The sequence below is a fragment of the Phascolarctos cinereus genome, unplaced genomic scaffold (genome assembly GCF_003287225.1).
Source record: "Phascolarctos cinereus isolate Bilbo 61053 unplaced genomic scaffold, phaCin_HiC Scaffold_9;HRSCAF=440, whole genome shotgun sequence".
NCBI classification, from domain to species: Eukaryota; Metazoa; Chordata; class Mammalia; order Diprotodontia; family Phascolarctidae; genus Phascolarctos; species Phascolarctos cinereus.
The window spans coordinates 223,986,800-224,007,011 of NW_027556402.1; the positions used below are offsets into that span (position 1 = coordinate 223,986,800).

The window sequence follows — 20,212 nt, forward strand, 5'->3', positions numbered from 1 at the left end:
TGAAGTCAGGAGGACCTGAGTTCAAATCTGGCCTCAGACCAAACACTTCACACTCACTAGCTGTGTGACCCTGGGCAAATCACTTAACCCCAATTGCCTAAAAAAAAATAAAAGAAAAGAGATTATCATTCTTTATGACCTCAAAGAGGAATACTAGGACCAATCAGTAGAATATTCTTTATATTGTTTTAATTTAAAGAAAATCTTTCCAGTACTATAACTATCAATTATTAAATGCCTACTGTTTGCAAAACACTATGATAGCCACGTGTGAGAACATTCCCTGTCATTAAAGTTTATGTTGTTCTGGAGAAGACATGTAAAAAAGAAGTGAATACATCTTTACAAAAAGTGGGAAAGAGAATTAATGACCTAGACATGCAATATTTCTAGTAAGGAGCAGTACTTCAGCTAAACTTTGATAGATGCTTCAGATACTAAGAAATGGAGATGGGCATTGGGGACAGTCAATGCAGATGTACAGAGGCCCAAGTTGACTAGTTCAGCTAGAAAATAGAATATATAAAGGGGAGTGACATGAAATATCTATAAAGGTAAATAATGATAACCATCAAATGCCACACTAAGAAATTTATATTTTATTTAAGAGGCAAACAGGAGCCCCAGAAGGTTCTTGAGAAGGGGAGTAGCAAGGTCAGACTTTTGTCTCAGGATGATTGCCTAGGCTGTGTGTGGATAATGAATTAGAAAGGAAAATGCTGGGGGCAGCTAGGTGGCACAGTGGATAGAGCACTGGCCCTGGAGTCAGGAGGACCTGAGTTGAAATCCAGCCTCAGACACATAACACTTACTAGCTGTGTGACCCTGGGCAAGTCACATAACTGTAATTGCCTCACAAAAAAAAAAAGAAGGAAAGAAAAGGAAAACACTTTCAGCAGGAGCAAGCAGGAGACTATTATGTGGTCCAAGTGAGAAGTGATAAGGGCCCAGATTAGGTTGCTGTCTTTGTGAATGGTGAGAAGGGAACATATAGGAGAGATATTGATGAGATAAAATCAACAAGACTTGAAAGCTAATAAAATAAGACAGATGGGGAGGAAGAAGAAAGGAAGGAATCAAAGAAAACTTTGTCTAAGAATAATATAGTCTGTTTTTGATATGAGTTTCCTGTTACCTAAACTGAATTACTTCCTATCCTTCATTCCCATCCAAAGGTCCATCCATCATCTCTTTACCTTTATGCTGGCCATTTCCTTTTGGCTTGAGCATAAAGCTACATGTTCAAAAATGCCCATCTCCTTTCAAGCCTCGACTTTGATGTATATTAACTTCCAATGTATATATTGGGTCTTTCCTGATTTATTCACTCCTTCCCCTCCCCAGTGTCCTCAAGGATGTTTCTAGTACCTTCTCAACCCCTTAAAAAAATTATATGTGTATATGTATCCATAGACACACATATGTGAATATATGTATGTGTGTGTATATATATATGTATATATATATATATATGTATATATATGAATATATGTATGTGTGTGTATATATATATGTATATATATAATATTTGGCATGCATACATATGTATAGTACATAGTATGTGGTATATATATGAAGTATAAGACATATATATATATATATATATATAGTATATGGTGTGTGTATATATGGCTTGTATAGAAATATTGTAGCTGGACTCGGAAGGAAATAGATTTTGCGTGACTTCATATGTACAATAGGGATCTAATTTTTTGTCTACTCCATGGTTGGGGGGGGGAGGTGGCAGCAGAAAGATAATTTGAAACTGAAAATAAAAATAAAATTTAAAAAACTTTTAAAAGACAACACTAAGTGTGGTGATGCTAACCACAAAGTTTTGACTATTTCTGGCCCCAGTAATTCATGAAGCCAGCGGACTAATGCATGGAGTGGTTGTGATCTCACAGGATAAGCACATTATTAGGACTGGAAAGAAATCTCCAGATGATGTTGGAAACAAATTAGTGTTTCATTTAGTTCAAGCCTTAGATTAGTTTTGTTTCATTTGATGGGGCAATTTAGATCCATTCCTGTGATTTTATTACATAGCAAATTTCTGGTACAGAAATTGTCTTGAGTAATGCAAATCATTGTCTCCTCTGCAACTTGTTGTTTTAGAGAGCTTTTTGGGGCACCAAGAGATAAAGTGAGTTGCCCAGACCTCCATAGCAAATACACAGTCAGAGGCAGTATCTGAACCTGAGAATTCTTCACTGCAAGGTTAGCTTGCCATTCGCCATGCCCTGCTGTCCCTAGCTCCCTGGTTAATACAACTCCTAACTATTTTTTTAAGGACACTCATAGTTTTGTTTCCTGGTTACATTTCTTGCTATTCATGTTTTGCATTTGGGCTTTTCAGGTATGAACATGAACAAGAATGAAATACAGAAAGAACAGCCTTTAAAGCCTTCCAGGAGTCAGACTCATCCCCAGAATCTGAGTAAACATTCTTCATGTAATTTCCCAAATCAGATACAACCACAACCTTCAAGCCCAGGACCATCAGCTGCTCATAAAATAGCAGATCATGGTAAGCTACTTATCTTTGGCTTGGGAGACTGAAAGAAAAAGTTCTAGCCAAGGTGATGATGGGTTCCTGTAAACTGTCTGAAGATCACAGGTCAACAGCAGTCCTAAGGTCAATTGGAGGTATCATATGTTCAGAGGAATATTAACAATCTTGTACACTAAAGACTTCTAAAAACCCCACTATGGCCCAGAAGTAAATCTGCATTCTTGAAATTTGGGCCCAGTAGCTCCAAAGTTTGGTTTGGTTATACAAAGCTAGAAAGTCTCAAAAGATAGGGTCATAAATGAATTGTATGCTTATTCTCTGACTACCAGCCTAACTTAGTGTAAATGTGAGCCTTTCAAAAGACTGCCTAGTTAGTGATTTTTTTTCATCTGTGGCAATTAATGAAAATTATCCACTAAGGTGTGAAAGGATTGCTACCTACATGAGTTGATGGAGCACCTGCATTGATGAAATCATAGATCCTTGGCATAGAACAGAGGTTCTTAGCTTTTTTTTTTTTAATCATGGATGGATACCTTTGCCAGTCTAATGAAGTCTATGGATTCCTTCACAGAATAATGTTGGTTGCCTATGTTCATAAGTGATGGAAATGTTAATTTTAAGTTAGAGGTTAATGAAGATAAAGATGTCATTCTAATTTCATTTAATGTTCTATTTGTGGGCCTCTTGGAGAGCTGTACTCCAAGTTAAACACCCCTGATGTAGTAAGTTCAGGGGAAGGTGACCAGAGTAGTAAAAGGCTTAAAAACTATGACAGATATTTGAAAGTTTATTGGGTGAAAGAGCCCTGGTAAACTTTCATTTTAAAGGCAAGTTACACATGGACAGAGTGTGGCTCAACACAGCATTATAAGATATTGCTGATGGAAAAGACCCTAGAAGCAATCTAATCCAATTCCCTTGGAAAGCTTAAGTGACTCATAATTCCCACTTAATTGTCTTATAATTCCCACGTTATTAAGTATCAGAGCTGAGCTTCAAAATGAGGTCCTTTAACTCATCTCCCCACTTTCTATTGTAATATAGCATAAGGGAGTTCTTTCTTACAACTGGGGACTACAACAAGGGAAGGTACCATGTTAAGGAAATAATGATTCCTGTAATTAAGTGGATTCAGTCTGAATGACTCCTCAACATTAGTTCTGAAGAACAGATTAAACAAACTGCTATATCCCTCCCAACTCTACGATTCTGTGGTGATTATTTAGTCATTTTCTCAGTTCTCTTTTAGTATTCCTTTGAAATGTTTGATATATGTGGAATATACTGATACATACCTGTTGATAAGAATATATACTTTTAGTATAGTAGAATAGCATAGTGCATATATCATCTCTCCTCTGGTCCTCCACTTTTCCAATTTCATCCTATTGGGTTTTTCAGGGCAGAGATTGTTTTTGCTTATTCTTTGTATCTGGAGCACACAGCACATTGACCCTAGGCCTGTCTCCTATCTTACATATAAATGCTGGTTTTGTGATCCTGAGTAAGTCATTTACCTCCTCAGTACCCACAGGCTACCTTTCAAGACTCTAAGTTAAGAGTAGGCACATTTACATTCTTATAAGGAGTTTTCCTCACTGAGAGTTCCCTATACCAGTGAAATCACAGGTCTATTTTTTTTAAATAGGAGGAATTTATTCTTATTAGTTAGACTTCTTTAAAGGCCAGCAAGGCTAAGACTGAAAATGCAGGTGTGCCATCATTGTTAGTACCAGTTATCTCTGACCATAGCTCCATGCCTCTCCTCCAGTGAGAGTCAATTCCAAGATAGAATATCTTCTGGAATTGTGTGCTTAAGTATTTAATGGGAGTCGGTGAGTGGGGGATAATACAGGAAGCAAATTCAAATTGCAGATCTGAGTCTCTAACAGGACACTCCTACTCCTCCTTTGACTACTTCTGGCAAATCACATTTAGCTAATGAGAAATGTTGGCCTGCAAGTGGATTTTTGGTATCACAAATGCGGTTGTTCTACTACATGGCCCTCCATACCATCCATCCTCACCTTGTAGGCTCCAACGCTCATCTCTTCCTCTAGATGGGAAGCAGCATGGGCTAAGAGGTAGCCCCCACTGCAGAGTCCGAGTTGGCAACTGTGTCAGACTGAGAGATTGAGAGTTTAGTGTAGCAAATGAGCCAGTGGAGCATTGAGGGGGCTGATTCTAGGGACAATAATGAGTTGGTGAATAGGGTAGCTGAGAACCATTACATTCTGGCTTAATTTAGGACACTTTCCTACTCATAAGTGAAGCCATCAATAGTTGATTATGGTAAAGCTATTTTAGTATAACATGCAATCCTTCCTCTGTTATTGATCATTTAATTCTTAGTAATTTGCTTTGATGGAAGGTCTACAAAAATCTTTCCTATAGTCTCCCTTATTAGAATAGTAGCTATAATGACTCAAACCTTCATTTTTTGTGCATAAGTATAAGTACATGTTGATTTCCCCAGATAAAATGTAAGCCTCTGCTCTATCAACTCTTATACCTCCCTAATGCCTCTACATTAATTATTTACTACTTTGTTTAGCTCTATTATGGCTTGAAGCTATCTTTCCAGCTTCACTGGGCATTATTCTCACTCTCTCACTCTCATCCAACCAAACTGACTTGCTCCGTGTTCCTCACATACAACAGTCTAACAACCATCTTTGCCATTTATGCTGGCCATTCTCCAAAGCTAGGCTGGGCTTCCTCCTCCCCTCTGCTCTGTAGAACCCCCCTCTTCCTTCAAGATGCAGCCTAAGCATTGCTTCATACGTGCAGTCTTTCCTGATCCCTCCAATAGCTAATGCCCCCCCAACCCAAACTACTGTGTTCTTATTTGTATGTATTTTCTTTATATTCTTTCTCTATATACTTACATGTATGTGTTTTCTGTCTTCATTAGAATGTAAGGAGCTGCTCGCCTGTAGTGACCGTTTCATTTGTATGTTACTGTTTGTATGTTTTCTCCCTCCTTAGAGGGTTCCTTGCACACTCAGTATTTAGCACAGTGCCTGGCACACAGTAGGAGCTTAATAAATGCTAGTTGACTAACTTCATACTAATTTCCCCTCCAACTAGCACAATGCCTGGCACATAGAAGGCATTTTTTTCCATTCTTGTTTTTCAATTGATTCCTGATCTTGTTTTCTGAAGGCCTAAAGAAGGGTATATCTGTCCTTTTCAGGTAGGAAGATGGACAAGATAGAAAGCAATTTGTACAAGCTGTCTTCTTCAGCAATTAGTGATTCATGCTTAGGTAAGTTAATTTCTGAAATGCTACCTCCTGGTCCCCTTTCCATGTTGTCTGTGTTTTTAAAATCTTGATCATTTTTTTCTTTTTCAGTGACACACAATTGACTTTCAGGCATTTGACATTGAAACGTCAAATTCCAACACTTGAATGTCAATTCTTCATCATTTATATTTTGTGCTCTGGCTTTATTATCTATAGGGCAGGTCTTTGGATTAGTTAAATGATTTATGTCAGGCAAAAGGTCTTTGATTGAACTGACCTATTCACTCTGGTGTTATTGTGTAGACAAAACTCAGGGGTAAATCTCTTAATACCTCTGTCATCTCCAGACAATCGACTGTATGCCATCTTGTCCCCCTTCCCCTCTGGGTTAGGGGAGGGGGTAGGCAAAAGTGGTTGGAGACTTATATGTATTTCTAATGATGAAAAATATTGAGTGTTTTCCTGCTGCAGTCAAGCCTTAACTATTCCTTCTCTAAGAAGTCTTCAGAATAGTCTTTTAATTTTGCTTGTATTGTAATGAAAGATTGTGTTGTGGCATGGCCAGTCAGATCCAGAGATAGAATTCTGACTACAGGGACAGCCTTTCAAAAAAAAAAAAACTCACTGCAGTTAATCTTTCACCAAGACTGCTGTGGAAGTCAGCTTTTAATTTCAAATTGTTCTGAGATAAGATAAGATTTACCCCCTCAGTGCTGGGGATGGTTTGCCCCAACCCTTCTGGGGAAGAGATACTACCTCTAAAGGAATGATGAGTTAAGAGATACTCTCATTAAGGGAACAATGAGTTCTGATAACAGTGAAGTACCAAAGAGGGCTTCTGGTAATAGTAAAATACTAAAGGATTTCCCCTTGGAAAAAATTGGTGTGAGACTAAGGAAAGAGGTAGAGCTCTCAAATTAAGCTAATATATACAAATCCAAATGGGTCCCCACATTGGCCTAAAGAAGGGATTTTTGATTATGGTGAATTAAAGGCTTTAAGATTAGATTTTCAGTAGGTGATAACAAGGCTAACAAGTATGTGTTTATCCTATTGTTTTGACTGTGTTTTTATTTCTTTGTAAAATGCTCAGAGGGCAGCCAGGTGGTATAATGAGTAGAGTGCTGGGCCTGAAGTCAGGAAGATTCATCTTCCTGAGTTCAAATCTGGACTCAGACACTTATTAACTGTATGACCCTGGTCAAGTCACTTAACACTGTTTGCCTCAGTTCCTCATCTGTAAAATGAGCTGGAGAAGGAAATGGCAAACCATTCCAGTATCCTTGCCAAGATAAAACAACTAAACAACAACAACCACAAAATGCTCCGAAAACAAAAGCCTTTATTTTATGTCATGGTCAGTGGCTATTTTTCTTTTTTCTTTCCTTTTCTTTTCTTTGTTGTTTTGTTTTTGTTTTGTAGATTCTGCTCCCTTGAAAAATTTCTAAGGGAAAATTGTAGCCAGCCAGAAGACTGAAAAAAAGCTGCAGCCGAAGAGTTTAGTATTTTGAGGAAGATGAATGAAGTGTAATACTTGAAGTAGCTCTTCTGGGTGGCTTGCCAAAAATGGGATGGGTCAAGGATGAAATAACTGAGGAAACAAAGGTTTATGCTCCCAAGCATATGGATTTATTAAGCAATGTGTGCCAATTGCATTTCAAATCAGGAGCAGGCTACCTCAGTTTGGTACTGGACCCCAAATGTAGGAGGAGACATCTCTATGCATCAAAACATAACAATAAGTAAAATACAAAATAGGATTATAATTAGGTAATCTGATTTCTAATTGGAGGAAAGAATAGGGGCTGTCTCAGTTGGGAAAGTGAAAACAAACAGGTGCAATTCCATGAAATCAGAAGAAGAGGAATCTTACTCCCTTCAAGTGTCTGTATTCAATAAAAAAAAATAGAAATATTAATGGATTGACCAGTACAAGGCCAGTTTTCAGATAAGGTAAGTGGGTTGCTTGAGATGTATAATTGTGAGAAAATTCCTTGTCTCAGTCTTCAGATCTGAGTGGGTTTTTGGTCAGCATAATCTAGGTTCTTAGTTAAGGGATATCTAAGCAACAGGTATAGGAGGTCTGGCTTCCCATCCACACAGGGCTAGGTTCAAGCAACACAATAAAGTTTTCTCATAATTCCTGTCACCGAATAGTTTTCTCACAATGGACTGGACCCACAACTGAATAGAAAGGGAAGCGAGCTGGATCCAGAGTTAAGTCACAAGATGGAGTCAGTTTGGTTCACACAATTCCCTCAGTATCCAATCATCCCCCAAAAGATACGTGAGAAAATGATTTGTGTACAAAATTGCATGTGTGGTACTAATCATGTGTTAGGTAACATCCCTGCTACCATATTTCTTCTCATCCTATTCCTTATTCCAGCGTGATCATAAAATCCACTGTGTATATCTTTATTAATGTGGTAAACTGTTACTTTATTCTTCTAGATTATACTGCTCTTTGTTTTTCAAGTCTATACAATCCCAAGTCATACTTTGTCTTGTGAGTCCAGTAGAAGGCCTCATAAAGTGGTCCACCATTTGGGTGGAAAACATGATTGCCCATAAGACCATTGTGCCTGGAGATAGTGTAATTTCCCCTCCTAGGACCAGAAATTATAATATTGATTTGGCTACTCCACAAAATGCAGGATGCTGAGTCAATTCTCCACACAGGAAATAGCTAACCCTAAATAGAACTGGTCATTTGTGTTACTGTTTTAAAGCATGTGTGTCTGCGTTCTATTTCTGTCCACAATACCTTTGGAAGAAGTCCATGGTTTCTATGCCACTTTAAACACTAAGCATTCCTTTACATTTAGAATAGCTTAATTTTCACTCAAGTCCCATCATTTTATAAATCCCTCCCCCTTTTTCCCCATTTTAAACCTTGAGATTTTATTTTGATTGCATGCCCCCTAGAATACTTGGCTGTCCTGCAATTAATTCACCTATTAAGCTTCAAGGACTCCACCTATCTTTCACACCCATCAATGTCATGGTGTGATTTAAAAGAATGAGAAAGTTGGAAAGAAGGGAAATTTGAAGGACAAAGAACATGACCTTGGTTTTGAACACGTTGAGTTTCAGCTGTCATTGGGGCATTTCTTACTCAACCTTCCCTACCTTAGTGGTAGACAGAGCCCCAGCTACTATAGACTAAAGGAGATTTATTTGCATTTTAACAAAGTCAGGAAGCAATGAGAACTCCCGGGAACCACTAGAAACTTAAAGGAATCCATGGGGAACCACTAGAAACTTAAAGGAACCTACTATAACCCAGGTATATCCGAAGAGGCACTTTATACAAAACAAAGCCACTTTGGACATGTCAATTACTTCAGCCCTTCTTGGAATCTCAAATTCAAAGAGTCATGGAATAGAGACATAGAGATAGAGGGCACATCATAGACTATTTAGTCTAACTCCATCATTTTACAAATGAGCTGGAGAAGGCAATGGCAAACCACTCCAGTATCTTTGTGAAGAGGAGCTCAAATGGGGTCACAAAGAGTCAGATATGACTCAACATTAACAAATGTATGTATCATTTATATATAGATGTGTATATACACATATATAATATTTATATAATATCTGTGTTTTAGGGAGAATCCCTATTCTGTCTGTCCTTGTCTCCAGAAAGAATAATAACAGGAAATTAAAGGATCCTTGCTCCTCATCCCAGAGTTCCCGCCTATTGGCTGACATCATCTAGATGATGAATTTGATTGACACCATCTAGATAATGAATGTATCAGTCAGTTGCCCAATTGCCAAGAACTTCCTATGCTGGAAGCCTTATGTGAAGTGCTGAGGATGAAAGAAAGTAAAATACTTGGGAACATCTGTGCACACACAGTTCCTGCCTTTGAGAAACATGCATTTGAAGTTTTCCAAGGGGCAGCTAAGTGACGCAGTGAATAGAGCACCAGCCCTGAAGTCAGGAGGACCTGAGTTCAAATCCGGTCTCAGACCAAACACTTGACACTTCCTAGCTGTGTGACCCTGGCCAAGTCACTTAACCCCAACTGCCTTAAAAAAAATAAAAATAAAAAAAATGAAGTTTTCCAGAAGGAAATTGGAGGGAGGATGGAAAGGTGGAGCCTGGGGATAATTCAGCAATGTTGCGTAGAAGTCCAAAGATGCCAGTTTTCTCCCATCTACCTTCTGTATGTTGCCTAAATGGGCACGCAGAGATCATAGAAATGTGGAATCATAGCTTAGTATAGGAAAAGATTTAGATGTCCAAGAATCTTAGGTGTATGGACCAAGAGCTATAGGAACACGAGAAGCTATCTACTCCAGTCAGAGGATTTAACAGATGAGCAAATGGAGGTCCATTGAGGTTAAGGATGTGGCCAAAGCCACAAGGGTGATAAATTGCAATGTGGGGATTTTAGCCAGTTCCTTTTATTCCAAAGCCAATGTTCTTTCTCCAACACCATGCTGATTAAAAGTTAACCCTTTACCACTAACATAAAATGTGAAGTATAAGAATACCTAAGGTTTTTTTGTTATCAGATGATCATCAGGGCTCTAATGATCCCCAAGCTACAAAAATACTTCTCTTAACCTTCCCTTGCCAAAACATGAAATAATCTTTACTTATTTCCATTAAAATTGTTTTCCCTCCTCATTGCACATTGTAGTAGCAGGAAAACCATCTTAGATTACTACAATAATTTATTTAAAGCTTTTTGAGATGGTGAAATGACTGTAAAGAATACTAGAAATAACTGAGTTATGTTGGCTCACTTAACATCATGTATGTGGAAGATTCTGCTCCTTTCACTTTGAAAAAGAAATTGGATTAAGTAGGGAAGAGATCACAAAATATTCAGAAAAATAAGAGATAATGCCTCATGAATGTGAGTAAATTAAACTGGAAAAGGAGCTTAATTGACCATTTGTTCAGAGCCATAACTGGGGCATATTGACCAGGAATTTGCCACGGGTTGCTGAACTGAGAAAGGAATGAAAATATATGCAGTGCTTCAACAGCACAGAAATAACAGACCTTAGAACTTACCTTGAAAGGAGGGAGCTACCAGGTAGTTTCTCCCTAACTGAACTCATGGCCCTAACCCTCCCTACATAATCAATAGTTTTGTTTTGGCCCAGACATTCACAGCCCACAGAATTCAGTGTCTCATTATTGGAAAATAACTTTTTAGGTTGATTTGAGGATACTTTAATGCACCTTGCCCCAGACTCAAAATTATTGGTTATAGCTCTGCTCTGGCCTACCTCTTTGATGAAAAGCAAATGGGTTTCTCATAAAACCTGTTGACTCCATGGTTATGGACAGCAACCCAGCCAGTAATGCAGCCTAGCTGCATTATGCTCACATGAAACTGCTATATGGATAGGAAGATCATGTCAAATTTGGATCCAGTAGATAGATAGATGGATAGATACAGCATTTATTTTTGCTTACTGTATACCAGACACTATGCTAAGCACTAGAGCTACAAATAAAAGAATACAAGCCCACCCTTGTTCTCAAGGTACTTTCATTCTAATGGGAGATGATAGACCATCAGGGGAAGGGAGCTGGAAAGGTGGGTGTCCCCTCAGGGGCAAATGGAGAGATAGAGTAGTACAGATATGAGTTAAGCTTTAGGTGTGTTTAAGTTATGCATGGAATGAGAGTCAGACCAAAATAAGCCCCAAGGAACTGAGAAAGGTATGCTTATATTTTATACAGTCTACTCATTTTTATTCATTATCTTATCCAATTATCACAGCAGCCCAGTGAGATAGGCAGTATAGTATTAATATCCCCATTTTAGAGATGAGAAAACTGATGTCATCTACCAGTGACAAGTCTGGACCTTAAAACCAAGTTTCTTGACACACCAGAGCTCTTTCTAACATATTATATTTCATTATGTCTGCTTAGCAATACCAGATATAGAAAAAGACCATCATTGTTAGGGGCACAAAGTGAAGACACTAAATCAACTCATGGGCCTTGAGTTTGGTCAGCACCTTCTGTCCATACGGTCACACTTTCGCCCTCACCTTTTGCTACCAGTGGCACATACAGGACACTTGGGTTAGAGGCACAATCTGTGACTCATGGATTAAGGAGGACCAGTGGGCACCTATGTCAATCTCACGTCCTACGTGCTCACCAGGATTTTTCTTTGATACTGAAGAAACCAAGAATGGTCCTGAGAGCCTAGCCAATGAGCTACATGTATAGGAAAAGCAAGCTCATATCCCTAGCAATTAAATAATGTCACTAATCTTTCAGTAGAATAGCAGTAACTTTGCATGATAAATAGCATTTTAAGTAATCAAGCATATATTAAATGCCTCCTATGTACCTAGCACCATACTAGATACTGGGAATACAAAGACAAAAATGAAACAGATACTGCCTCAAGTAATTATATTCTATTATCCACTGTCTTAAGAGAATTGCTAGAGGGTCAGAGAGGGTTGAATGCTACTCCCAGTTGCATTTCAGAGTAAGGCTTTTTTAATGTAAAGCAAATTACTTTGCTCCACTGGCATTCTTGGAATGTCTGGAGGAATCCGGAAAGAACTGAAGTTTTTGCTTTTACCTCCAGGGTCTAATTTACAGGAAGACATAGACAAGAATTACACAAGATGCCCAGTCATAACTGGGCTGAGATTGGTGTCATCGGAAGGAGTGCCCAATATGATAAGATCATAGATATATCTGAGAACAGATTCCTTCCTTATTCATTGGTAATGCAAAACAAAGTAAATTATCCCATGTTATGTTTGCAAAATTACCTCCTGCTGCCTTCATTAACTTTACAGTAGTGGCTGTGGGGCTCAGTCCTTGGCTCCTGAGCAATGTTGGTGTGCATGCACTTGTGCACGTGCACGCGCACACACACACACCCACACACACACGCACACATACATGCATATGGTTTCCTATTTATTCTAGAGACTGAATGAAAGAACTAAGAAAGCTGTATTTATATAATGATTTCTATAGCCTGTAGTGATTTTTCTTGGGTGAATATGTTTCTGAAATACTTTGATTTTCCTAGAGGATATTTGGCATTGAAGAAAAACAAACAAAAAACTTGATGTTACTTCTGAAGTCCTTTGCATCTCTAAATCTATGATTCTATAATGCTCTGAAATTGCAAAGCAGGTTACCCACATACACACAATGAGTAAATTTAAAAAAAAAATTCTAGTACATATCTTCATAGTGTCACAAAGCAAATTCCCATATTGGCCATGTCTGAAAATGTTTATCTAGACAATTTAAATTCATCATGCCTTTCTTGGGAGGTGAATGCTGTGTTTCAACTTCATTCTTTAGACTCATGGTTTATCATTGTGCTGATTAATCTGCTAAGGTTTTTCAAAATTTTTCTTTTTTTCTCCATAATATTATCTTGGTATAAATTCTTCTAAATCGCTTCATTTTTCTCTTCATGAATTTGTAGAAGTTTTCCCAGTTTTGAGAGGGTGTTTCTCAGGTGAGAAGAGGGTTCAAACAATTGATGGGCAGGGACTAAGCCAGAGACTGGGCTCTTCTAAGTTTAGTTCTTAGAAACTCAAATCCCCATACTAAAGAATTTAATTCTCTGTTTCCCTTGGTTTAGCCTCTCCATTTCAGACAAGATATTTGTAGAGAATGTCAGTTTTCTGGGGCTAGAAGGGATATGAGGGAGTCAAGGAAGGAGAAGAGAACTGAGGAGTTAAGTGAGAATTGTGGTTGGTAGTTGGAGCAGAATAGAGGGATACTTATATGGGGAGGATGGTGAAATTTGTTATTGAATCCAGATTGCCCTTGACCCCCCCAACTATATTCCTATGCCATTCTTCTGTCTTAGGACTCTCCATCTCAACTCATTAGATGTCTAGGCCTCTCATCCTGAGGTAGCCTACCCATATTTGGCCTTCCCATGTGTTGTATTCCACTAACTCCTTCTGATTCCTTTTCCTACTCTACCCCAGCTTCTCACAATATCTCTTTAGTTCTCTATGCCTAGGTGAGAGGAAAATAGGTTAATGGAACTAATTTACACTGAAATGTGAATAGTTCCTCCCCACATATCTTCCCCAAAGTTTTCTTCCTTAAAAGCTTTATATTTTGTTGTTTGCTGTTCAGATGTTCCAAATGAAATGTGTCTCACTCTTTGTGACCCCATTTGGGGTTTTCTTGCCAAAGTTACTGGCACAGTTTGCCATTTCCTTTTCCAGTTCATCTTACAGATTAGGAAACTGAGGCAAACAGGGGTAAGTGACTTTCCCATGGTTGCACAGCTGGTAATTGTCTAAGGCTGGATTTGAACTTGGGTCTTCCTGACTCCAGGCCCAGTGCCTTATCCATTGCAACTCCTAGCTGCCCCCAAAATCTTATCTTATTAATTCATTAATTGGTGGGCCTTCAGAAGGTGTTAGAGAATGGAGGTAGGATCCACTTTAAATCAAATCACTCTGACAATCTACCTGGCTTTGGTAGTAGGGAATGAAGAAAAGCATTTGTGCACCCAGGCCACTCCATACTTTAGGTAAGAAGTTTTATTCAACCCTATTTCTCCTTTCCCACAAGGCTACTGGTACTCCAAGCCTGTGACCAAGCTTTTGGTCTTATCTGATGTTAATGATGGTGACTTCATTTATTGCTCGGGATGACACAGATTTATTGCTAATGATAGGAAGAGTGCTCCCCAACTCCATCGCACTTTAACTTGTACAACCCTACTCTCAACATATCTAGGAACTCTATCCCAACTACAGATAACCTAGGGACAGATCACTTCCCATCCAGGAGCTCCTGGGACATCAGGGTTTAAGACATCTACTGTGGGGTAGGATCATAGGATCATATGAGTAGAAAATGAAAAGAATTTTAGAGACTAACCAGTCCAGTGTCCTAATTTCAAAAATGAGAAATCTGAAGATCAGAGAGATTGAATGACCTCCCTAAGATCTTATCGAGGATCAGACTCGGGACCTACAATTAAAATTCATCATTCTTTCTATGGCACATAGAGGTATTTTGAGTCAGTACATGGTTGGTCTAGCTGTCTGGTTTTGGTGTCTAGGGGTCTGAAAGAGGCCTCAAAAGCTTCTTTTTTTCTGCTGTCTCCCCTTGCTTTTGTTTTTGTCTTTGTGTTCCCGGGAGCTAACTCAGTACTTTAGTAATAGTGGTTTCCTCATCATTCCTTGTGTGCTAAAAGCATTCCAGATTCCAGATAGAGGGCATAGCTTCTTCTCAATTACCTAGAAAGATTAGAAAGAAATCAAGAGACTATACAGGTGAAGTACATTGGTACCAAGATATTTTAAATTGAAAGTGGGAAATACCAATTTACTTTAAATCATAGTCTCCCATGCAGTGTTTTCCACATGTACAGGGTTCTTTTAAACCCATCCCAATCTTTTATTCTTTGAAAGGAACCTTAGAAATCATGTAGTCCAACTCCTTTATTTCACAGAGGAGGCAACTGATCCTCAGAGAGGTTTAATTACGTGGCCCAAGGTCATGCATCTATAAGGACTAGATCATACATTTGCAGGCGAAAGGGACCTTATTGGTAGTCTGTTCTGTTCCCTTCATTTTACAGAGAATGGAATCCTAGGGAATAAGTGACATGATGAAGATTTGAATTCATGTCTTCTGATTACAAATCTAAGCATTCTTGAATCTAAGGCACAAACCCTTATCTTGTAACTATATCACACTATTCCCTCATAAATCACAAGAGGAAGTGTGAGGTATGAATACAAATAAATAGAAGTACAAAGAAAACCCATTAGTGCTCCACAGAACTGGAAAGAAAACTCAATAAGGAGTCTACTGACCTTTCTTTTACATAATAATACTGTTCACAAAAGCATTTCATAGTGTTTTTGGGCATTAAGGTGATGTTCTTGGGTCAATTCAATTCTACTTGATTCAGCAAGCATTAAAGATTTGGAATTACTTTGGCAAACTGGCATCTCTGCAATTTTGACTTCATTGGTTAGAAGTTTTTATTTAGGAGCACAGGCACACCAAACACATGTAGCTGTGGGGTGACTCAAGCTTAAAGAGATCTTTTAAACCATAAGCTAAGTAGCTAGATTCTGTTTTTATTAGCCTTATAGATGGGTTTATCTGTGCCTTAGCCTTGATACAAAACTTCATCATCTACCCAATAACAAAGAACCATCTGTTTTCATCAGCTCAGTAACAAGGATATAGATTGGTCATTTTGTAACATAAAAACAGTGGACTGCAAGGCTCTTTCTTTGAGTGGATTGAAGGGCAGTTTGGCAGTTTTTAAGATGAACTCATTCTAGACACAAAGGCAAAATTGAAAAATCCATACACTCAATGGGCTTCCATCTTACTCAATAAAAGTTTGTTCTGTGGTTGGTTGCTTTGGTAGTGAGAGGAAATGTATCCTTCTAACCTCCCTTATGACCAGCATTTACAAAATGATTATGTTGGTTCTGCTAGAATTGAGAATCTGAAGAGATCACTGATTCCACAGACTTCAAACTCATGTCAGTAGCAGTTCTCAGTAGTCAGTTCTCAAGAGCCATTAACTAAAAGAAGCAACTACAGTAGTGAGAAATCACTTCATTAGTAATTCCTGACTTGTTAAGACAATAATGTTACCTCAACTCACCTGAATAGAATAGAGCTCAGGGAATATAGTTCAATGACCAAATTCAAGTAGATGTGGAGAGGATTTCTTCGTAAGTCCTTAAGGATAAAACTCTGGACGGAAGTCTGGAAGGCCAGAGTGCAAACCTGACCTCAGATGCTTACCAGCTGTATTACCCTGGGCAAGTCACTTAATTTCTCTCTGCCTTAGTTTCCTCATCTGTAAAGTGAAGGAGCTGGATTTGATGGTTTCTCATGTCCCTTCAAGCTTTGTATCTATGATACTAAGATTTTGAGTGCTGGGCCTGAAATAAGGAAAACTCCTCTTCCTGGGTTCACATCTGGTCTCAGATATTTAGTAGCTATGGGCCTCTGGGCAAGTTACTTAGCCCTGTTTGCCTCAGTTTCCTAATGTGTAGAATGAGCTGGAGAAGGAGATGACAAACCTGTCCAGTATCTCCACCAAGAAAATCCTAAATGGGGTCACAAAGAGCCAGACATGACTGAAATAGCTGAACAAGCAACAGCAGCAGAAAAAATTTTTGTCATAAATCATGTTATGATGAGTATGAAGAACCTCTCTGGATTGACTATGAAATGTTCCACTTGGTATACTCCCACATTTTGTCATAGCTTCTCAGTGGATTTAGCATTTAAAATACAAGATCATTTTTTATGGAGACATTCACCCCATGGTCCCAGAATGTTTTACAATTTGTTCACTGTGCTTTGTTGTGTAAGTCACAGACATAAGCCTTTTGACACATCCGTCCATCCGTTCATCAGACAGTTGTTTAGAACCAATTAGATACTGAACTATAATGCTAAGCACTATGGGAAATACAAAGATAAATCAGATAGGATCTGTAGTTTCTGAAAGGTTATTGTTAGAATAATAGCTGCTACTAACAAATTGTTTTAGGCTGGCAAAACATTTCCGATGCATTGTCTCGCAAGATTCTCAGTAACCGTGTGAGATATAATGCAAGTAACAGTAAGAAAAATGAACATATAAGAAAAGTATGGTTGAGAGCAGTCATGTGACTTACCCCAGGTCACCCTTTGCACATGATAAAGCTTACCTAGGACCTAAATCTCCAAACTCTCAAATTTGAGTGTCATTTTCAGTAGACCAAGTAGAAAAAAACATTTTAACTGAGAACAAATATGATAATAGGTGATATGATATGAAAGTTTCATCTTAATAATTGGCAGCTTGATGCCTCCTAATCATACCCATACTACAATATGGAGATCGGATTCCTTATCTTTGAAAGCCTGGTTCTAATAATGCCTGATCTGGCAGTGTGATTTACTATTACTAGGTAAAACTTTCAGTTTCAGGGTTAGTAAAGTTGAGGCTTGGAGTCCCAGGTTCTTAGAAACTTAAGTTTGAATCCTTTCTCAGATATTTAATATCTGTGGGACTCTGAGCAAATCACTTAACCTTTCACAATTACTTTCCTCATCTCTAAAATGGGAAGGATAATATCAGTTACCTAACAGTTTCCTCATCTGTACAATGAAGAGGTTGGAAGAGTTGTCCTGTGAGATCTCTTTCAGCTCCATACCTTTGATTTTAGGATCAGGAACCATTCGAGCATCCAGCAAGTAAGGATAGAGGCTTAGTATCATCATCAAAAGCTTGGAATCCCTAGCCTGGTCTTGCTTCTAAACACTGATTACCATCATTAAGCACAAGTGTGAAGGGATACTTTTAAATCCTCTGAAAATAGTTGGAGTAAGGAAAATTCCAGAAATAGAAAGTCATCATTGGGTCAATGTCTTTCTGCACCTTAAGACACTTAAGACACTTTAGACTGTATGTCATACGCAGTATGGTAAGTTAGAGACACTTAGATGTCTGACACAAGATTGTCCATGCCTCAGATAAAGAACTTTTATTCATTAAGGAGGATATTAGCTTCTGGAGGACAGAAATAGATTTTCATTTTGTTTTTGTATGCCCAGTTCCTAGTATATTGTTGTTTTTCAGTCATGTCAACTTTTCATGACCTCATTTGGGGTTTTCTTGGCAAAGATCCTGGAGTGTTTCTCCAGCTCATTTTATTGATGAGGAAACTGAGGCAGACAAGATTAAGTGACTTGCCCAGGGTCAAACAGGTAGTAAGTGGCTGAGGCCAGGTTTGAACTCATGAAAATGAATCTTCCTGAGTCTAATCCCAGTGGTCTATCTACTATACCACATAGCTGCCCTCCTAGTATAGTGTCTTGCAACTAATAGGTGCTTATAAATGTTTGTCAGTTTGGAATCCCATTGGATTGTTTGGAACTTTTTAATGTAGAAGGTGGAGTTCGCTAGCAATTTCAAATTTTGAAGAAAAAAAAGTTCTAGATTCCTAGATAAATAGGAATAGATTAGTCTTAATAAAAAACATTTTATGCACTTTGTTCCTCTTTCTAGGGGAAAATTACATAATAGGATTTGCCTAAATTCATAATTGCTTAATTACTAACTGAAATCCTTTTTGGAAACAAGAAAAGAGATTTAAACCACAAATTCTTAACTAGGCATTGTGAATATATTTTTCTCAAAAATAAAGAGTTTAGTAGGGCACATTCTTTTTTATCTTTGTCTTTTTTAAAAAAGAATAATGTGTATAGAATTGGAAACACAACAATACAACTTTAAAAGTTTACTTTAAAAACCTGTTAGACAAATGGCTTATCTTGGAGAGGGAGGAGTGAAGAGAGAGGAAGGAAAAGAGAGAATTTGGAACACACAATTTTTAAAAATGAATGTTAAAAAGTTAAAAATTGTTTTTCATCTACAATTGGGGAAAATTGGGGAAATATTATTCTCCTCTAAATCTATCTTGAAGGACCAAGATTGTTGTCTTCCCCCAACCTCCCCACTGACCTTAGTAATTCATTTACTGCTACTGTAATTTCCATTTCTGAAACTAAATTATTTGATATTTTACATATTTTTCACAAAATCATCTGTTTCTTAAAATTCTGGTTTTGTTGGCATATAACTATAGTAAATTCTGGAATTTTTTGTTTTTAATTTGATTATTTTTCTTTACCTTTTAAAGTAAGTTAAAAGTCAATTTATTAGTTTTTTTATAACTATGTTTTGGATTTAAAAATTAATTTATAGTACTTTTATAATTTTGTTGAAGTATTTCCCATCAAACTTTCAAGATTTCCTCTTTAGAGTTAATTTCAGATTTACTGATCTCCTAGCTCTCCATTTTAGTTACCTAGTCAGTTCATTAATCCTTTTTCTGTTTAGCTAATTTATATTTTGGAGGATATATATTACATTTTTTAGCAGTCCCATTCAGAAGGTACCAAAAACATTTTGGTTCCAAATGCTCCAATAGTTTCTTCTGTTTTGTATTTTTCTCTTTTGTTTATGTATTAGATTTGTCTTGCTCTAAAAAAGAAACATTAATGCCTTCAATTATTGTGTGTGTCTTTTTCTAAATCAGGAAATTTTTCTTCTGTGAATTTAGATGCTATGCCATTGGATGCATGCATCCTTAATATTGATATTGTTTTAATCCCTATGTATGCTTCTTTCAAGCCTAAGAAATCAACTTGCTTATCTCTATTGATGTCATGATTTTGTTTTGCTTTACCTGATGGCATGATTTCACTTCTGCTTTCTTTTGGGTTCAGCTAATGTAGAGTTTTGATCCTATATATATCTTCCCTTTTTATATTTTTTTTCTTCATGGGATAAGTTATTTTTTTCCTGTTTCTTCCAATTGGTTCATTTTTTAAGTCATTAACATTTTAAGTTATTGATTAGGTTTAAGTTTATTTTTTTTCCTTTTTCCCTTTTAAATCAATACTTTGACCTTGTAAT

At 37.6% G+C, this 20,212-nt stretch overlaps 1 protein-coding gene across 1 annotated transcript in view; it reads left to right on the forward strand.

The window, feature by feature from the left end:
• Nucleotides 1-20,212, forward strand: part of ANO3 (anoctamin 3) — a 310,714-nt gene that overhangs the window by 60,928 nt on the left and 229,574 nt on the right. The window contains exons 2-3 of the mRNA XM_020977793.1: nt 2,360-2,530; nt 5,715-5,786. Coding sequence (XP_020833452.1) covers nt 2,360-2,530; nt 5,715-5,786 — 243 coding nt within the window. The remainder of the gene's footprint in view (nt 1-2,359; nt 2,531-5,714; nt 5,787-20,212) is intronic.